Source organism: Hippocampus comes, unplaced genomic scaffold (assembly GCF_001891065.2).
Source record: "Hippocampus comes isolate QL1 unplaced genomic scaffold, H_comes_QL1_v1.1 scaffold178, whole genome shotgun sequence".
Classification (NCBI taxonomy): Eukaryota; Metazoa; Chordata; class Actinopteri; order Syngnathiformes; family Syngnathidae; genus Hippocampus; species Hippocampus comes.
Window position 1 is genome coordinate 227678 of NW_017807733.1, and position 5681 is coordinate 233358.

Below are 5681 nucleotides of genomic sequence, written 5' to 3' on the forward strand. Positions count from 1 at the left end.
AAACTAACGCTTCGCGATAAAAAACGGGATTCAAAATGGATGCTTGCAAATGTTACTTGTAAACATTACGAGCCCGAATCTGCCGAAGACAAGTCCGGACCCCCCCTCCCCCAGAATTTTTTTTACGGATTTGGAACAATATAAATTAGGTCCATTTTGACTGGAAAAAAAGCGGAATTCCGCCAAAACGCGGAAAAATCTCATCCCTGCATTTTATATTGACTGTACTTGAAAAGGGTCTGAAAGGGTCTGAAAAGGCCATTTTCTGAAAAGGTCATTTTCAGACCCTTTTCAAGTACAGTCAATATAAAATGAGGAGCTGGGATTAAATGTGTGGCATCTGAAAAGACTTCTAAATACGTCTTTGGGAGTGAATGAGTTTTAATAGATTTTGAGAGGTTTAAACTCACACATTTATATTCATCCACATTGTATTTAGGGTGTTATATTCCTTAGTTGTGTCATATTTGCACTACACACCTACTACTAAAACTTGAAAATAGCTACCTATGGACATCTTGTAACTGTTTGATCTTCTTGACCACATGATAGCTCCACAGAGCAAATGAAGCACCATGAAGCTTTGAACCATGGGCAAACCAACTGGCTGGAAAGCTTCAGTGCTTCACAACGCTAATTTCCCCATCACTCGTTTTCATTGTATCCACTAAAGTAGACAGTTTGTGATCACATGATCAGTGTTTTTGGTCCACCATGTTGGCAGTTAAGATCAAAAAGATTCTCGATTCAAACGCTCAGTAAGCACCAGAAGAAAAACAATGAGTCAACCTCCAATTGTGGTGTGTGACATCATGGGAAAACGATACAGTAAACTTCCCTCGAAAACAGATTCCAGGTTTGTGGTCCTGCTATTCACAGACTGTGTGTGTAGAGTTAATATAATTTCATTCATTTTTTTTATTTTTTATTATTTGATATGAACTGTAATTCCACTTTCAACAACTTTATGGTGTATAATGTGAGATAAGTTAATTTTGTTAGTTTGGAAAAAAAGAGGATCTGTTCCTTGAAACACAGAGAAGGAGCAGTAGGCTGTACAATATTTATGTGCTAACCATTGCTCTTTGACACTGTCAACATGCGCCCTCCTGAGGCTAAACAGTTCAGATAATAGATCCTTGATAATAAAAGTGTCTTTAAATACATTAATAAAAAGGTTTTGTAAACGACATAGAAACACACCGATAGAATATTTAAATAGTGTGTTTCTGTATCGCTGATGTCACTTATTGCGGGGTGGTCTGTTATGTAACCCCCCTCAATGTAAGGGGATTATTAAACAGTATTGTGCTGTTAATGCCAACAGACATTCAAAAAATATTTTCATGGCCTATGATTTAACCATATTCTTATCACAACAAAATCATGTAATCTTTGCACGATACTGTATCTTTTTTCTCTACACCTGACCCTTTGTATCACTACCATCTAAAGGGGTTCAATTTGCTGTTTTTTTTTTTTAAGAATGTATGTAAATGTGCCATTGTGTTGATGTGGGTAGTATAAATTCCCGAGCCAATAACTTTTAATGATGTATATTTTTAAACTGTATAAAAGTGGGCAAAGCAAGTTGCTAAACTTACATTAAAACTTAATCAATCGATGTAACTTGACGCCCAGTGATCTGAGACAATTGTATGTGGATGAACTTTGCTAAAACCAGTGGAGCGAAAGTAGTTTTGTTTGAGCAACGCCACTGCATTACAATTATGAACATATGTCCCGTTTTCGCCCAAAATGTACTTTACTTGCGGCACCATTGAAAAATAACGTCTTTACATTAGCGTCAGGGTCCCATTTCCTTACCTTTTGGCAAACAATTAAAGACTGTCGCTGTTTCTCCTCTTGACTTAAGAGTGCGACCCGACGCTTTATTTCTTTTCTAAGCGCTTGTTTAGCTACTCGTGTAGCGGCCATTCTGCCTCTCGAGATTGAGTGCAAAGTCTACTTTATCTATGCTTCGGATGTCTGAACCAGAACTGATTTCCACATCCGTTGCGCCATTGCCTTATTAAATATTAACTGCAATGCATGTGACAGGGGAGCAAACTTTACTGTCCGAGTCGCTCTGCAATACGCAACCTCCGGCTTGTGGACTTGTAGCCACAGACATAAAATACAGAGATCCCTCATTTAGTGGTGAGCCCGTTGCCACCGTACGTCAGGGCTTTCGCCTTGTTGAATGTGACCAAGGCTGGATGGTGTGGTGTTGCACTCGCTTGACTTGCTCGCCGTCAGCGTGGGATCGTTTCCTACTCCTGCTGACGGCGTGGGTGTAATTGATTGTTTGTCTCTACATGTGACTCGTGACTGACTGCCGACCAGTTGAGGGTGTAGTGTGCCTTCTGCCTGAAGTCAGCTGGGATTGGTTCCAGCACGCCCGCAAACCTTGCGGATGAGAAAATGGATGGGTGAATGATTGTCCCTCAGATCCTTCTGACATCTAAAAATATTGTTAGAACAACTTGATGATTTATTTATGATGATTTTCTCTTGTAATCGGCCTATTATTTTGTGCAGGTTGAGGCTTCCCATGGGATATTATGGTAGAGCATCATCAGTAGTTGTTTCTGGCATCCCTATCCGTCGGCCCATGGGCCAGATGCTCCCAGACTTTTTCTTCAGTTTACGAATGGTTGGGTGATGCCGGGGGTAGGCGGGATGGGAGCGGGGGTAAGGGGATAGGATTGCATGTGGCTTGACTTATACATAGGGGGGGGCTGAGGTTTACTTTATTCATATGTATTTACCCAAATTTGGCAAAAGAATATTCAACTAAATAGTTAAGCCAAGGGAGGCATGATGGTCGACTGGTTGGCATGCCTGCCTCACAGTGCAGAGGTGCAAGGTTCGATTCTGGCGCCGGCCTTCTGGTGTGGAGTTTGCATGTTCTCCCGGTGCCTGCATGGGTTTTCTCAGGGTACTCCGGTCTCCTCCCACATTTCTGAATGGCAGGTTAATGGAACACTGTCAACTGTCCCTAGTTGTGATTGTGAGCGCAAATGGTTGTTTGTCAACGTGTGCCCTGCGAATGGCTGGCAACCAGTTCAGGGCGTATCCTGCCGACTGCCCGAAGACAGCTAGGACAGGCTCCAGCACGCCTTGTGACCCTTGTGAGGATAGAAAATGAAAATGAATGGATAGATGAATAATTAAGCCTAATACAAGTGTCCAAAGGGAAATGGCAAAAATGTTTCATGAAGGTAACAGATACAGCAAAGGACAATGCCCATCTTCCTGCCATAAAACAGACAATTCATCCAAAATGTGTCAGTGCGTTTATGATTCATATGCAATATTTAATAAAAGCAAGCAAACATGCACTGGCAATATTGTTTCATATCACAATATAATAACTTAGAAATGGGGTGATTAATAATATACTGTATGCAGTAGTGCAAACAGCTTGTGTCTCATGATTTGGATCTCAACACACTAAATTAAGAAATTAAATTGAAAAAAAATGATGTCCATTTGTAATGTAAAATTTATATTAACATGCTGCAAAAGGGGGCTTTAGAGCAGCAAACAGCGATTGCTCTGGTGCTCCTTCATGACCTGACTCTTATTACGAATGGGTTCATGATCACAAAACAATCCATTCCTGCAATGGCCAATGGGCTCGCTACCCTTAACTTAATGTGCAAGTAAAAGTGCTCACAATCACACCTTGGGACAATTTAGAATGTTCCATTACCCTGCTATTCTGGAACGTGGGAGGAGACCGGAGTATCCAGAGAAAACCCACACAGGCATGGGGAGAACATAACTCCACACAAGAAGGCCGGGCAGGAACAAACCCCGGACCTCTGCTCTGTGAGGCGAACGTGATAACCAGTAAACCACCATGGCACCCTTTTTCTGTGTTCAAACTATTCACATTTGACAGCCTGAAATCATAAGATTTGGACTTTAAGATAAAAACTTTTAACTTTCCACCTTTCCATTTTGTGATCAATAAGCTTGCTGATTTTTGTGTGTGTTAAATGTTTCCATTGGGCATTTGATTATATAGCTACTTTGTTGCCATTGTGTTTTAACTAAGCCAGAGTTTGACAGTTTGGCTGTTTAGTTCTCTTACCACTATGAATAACCTTTATGCTCAGTTTCGCTATTGATCAATTCATTATCGAACTACTTTGCTTCTGAAATGTTTGCACCCCTGCATTTGGGTTTTCTGCATAAAGAGCACTGAAATGTTTAAATTACATTTAATGCAATTTTATTAATCTGTTTCATATTCAGTGATTTACATCAACAATTTAATTAATGAGAATAATGATCACTGATCTTGATGTGATGTTATAATGGAAAAGTACAATCAAAAGCAATTGTTCAGCTTAATGGCTTTGTCAGTCTGAAAATACACATCTCCAAGAAGCAAATTAATGAGCCATCCTCACCCGTTGCTTCGCTTTGCCACATCAAATATGGCGGCAATGTCAGCGCACGATATTGTGCTCAAAGCAACTTTGCGTAAGGTGTGCACTACAATGACGCATGACTCAAACGTCAGCAGCCACGAGGAAGTGAAATTCGAAATGCTTTTGGAAGTGCACGTTACAATTCAGGACGAGCAGATTACATAGCAGCGTACTGCTGTTGCAACGTTATCTTTAGCTTTAATATTTTCCAGCTAACCATCATTAAAATAAAACGCCTTTGAAAACAAATAAGTAAACATTAAATAGCTTCTTTCTCTTTCAACCGCAACAATGCATTAAACACATGGACGCGTATTTTAATGTATACTTAAACATAGTGGAAAATTATTCATGCACAACCCTTACATTATACATTTATCTTGACATATATTACTTTAATGCGAATGGTAGGAATTGCTTAGTCATCCCCCAAACTGGTTTAAATTAACTTCTGAGTGCCCAAAGTTAGGGTGGATCCCATTGACTGCCTGTGATTGGATGTGCCGTCGCAGGCGGGTCTGTCCAAAGGCTGCAACATCTGCAAACTCTCACAGATGTTGTCCACTCAATAACTCACTTAGGTTTAACTTGGAACACGACCTCTGGAGAGAAAATGTCTTTTGTAAACGTAGATCCAGCATCTGATTTCTCTTTCCACAACCTACCGTATGGCGTATTCTCCACATTGGACAATGTAAGTGCTTTTGGTTTTTGTTCTGTGAACTGTCATTTAACAAGAAAGGACCAGGTATGGTTTTCATCACAGTATTTTCTTTCTTGCCTGATTAGTTTTAGTTGTAGAAGCATACTAAAATGTGAGAATGAACCCTAAAGGAATCAAATAAATAATTAGAAAATTCTTATGTCCTCAGCCCAAACGTCGCATTGGGGTCGCCATTGGAGACCAGATTCTGGACCTGAGTGTGATACTATCACTGTTTCAAGGACCCGTGATGGCCAAACATCAGGATGTCTTTCAACAGGTAGTGTAGTTGTTTTGCATTGTGAGAGATCGTATTTTCCTCAATAAGGCTCTCGGATTTGCCAGAGGATTACCAGTGTCAAGTTGAATCAGTATTACTCTTACTTTTAAAAGTTTAACAATGATATGATCCACATTTTTCAAAAACAATGTTGATTTGGGAACTAGTACGTATAATTACCAGTGCTATCCTATAGAGCAGGGGTCCCCAACCGCCGGTCCGCGGGACCGGCAGGGGGCCGCAGGCGCTTTGG

The 5681-nt window shown here is 40.5% G+C and overlaps 2 protein-coding genes across 2 annotated transcripts in view; one reads left to right on the forward strand and one right to left on the reverse strand.

Annotated features, from left to right (window-relative positions):
- Positions 1–2053, reverse strand: part of mthfs (5,10-methenyltetrahydrofolate synthetase (5-formyltetrahydrofolate cyclo-ligase)) — a 4532-nt gene extending 2479 nt beyond the window's left edge. The window contains exon 1 of the mRNA XM_019858081.1: positions 1828–2053. Coding sequence (XP_019713640.1) covers positions 1828–1938 — 111 coding nt within the window. The 5' untranslated portion in view covers positions 1939–2053. The remainder of the gene's footprint in view (positions 1–1827) is intronic.
- Positions 2054–4558: 2505 nt separating this feature from the next.
- fah (fumarylacetoacetate hydrolase (fumarylacetoacetase)) overlaps positions 4559–5681 on the forward strand; it is a 14783-nt gene continuing 13660 nt past the window's right edge. Inside the window, exons 1-2 of the mRNA XM_019858080.1 lie at positions 4559–5139; positions 5318–5428. Of these exons, the coding sequence (XP_019713639.1) occupies positions 5059–5139; positions 5318–5428 (192 nt within the window). The 5' untranslated portion in view covers positions 4559–5058. The remainder of the gene's footprint in view (positions 5140–5317; positions 5429–5681) is intronic.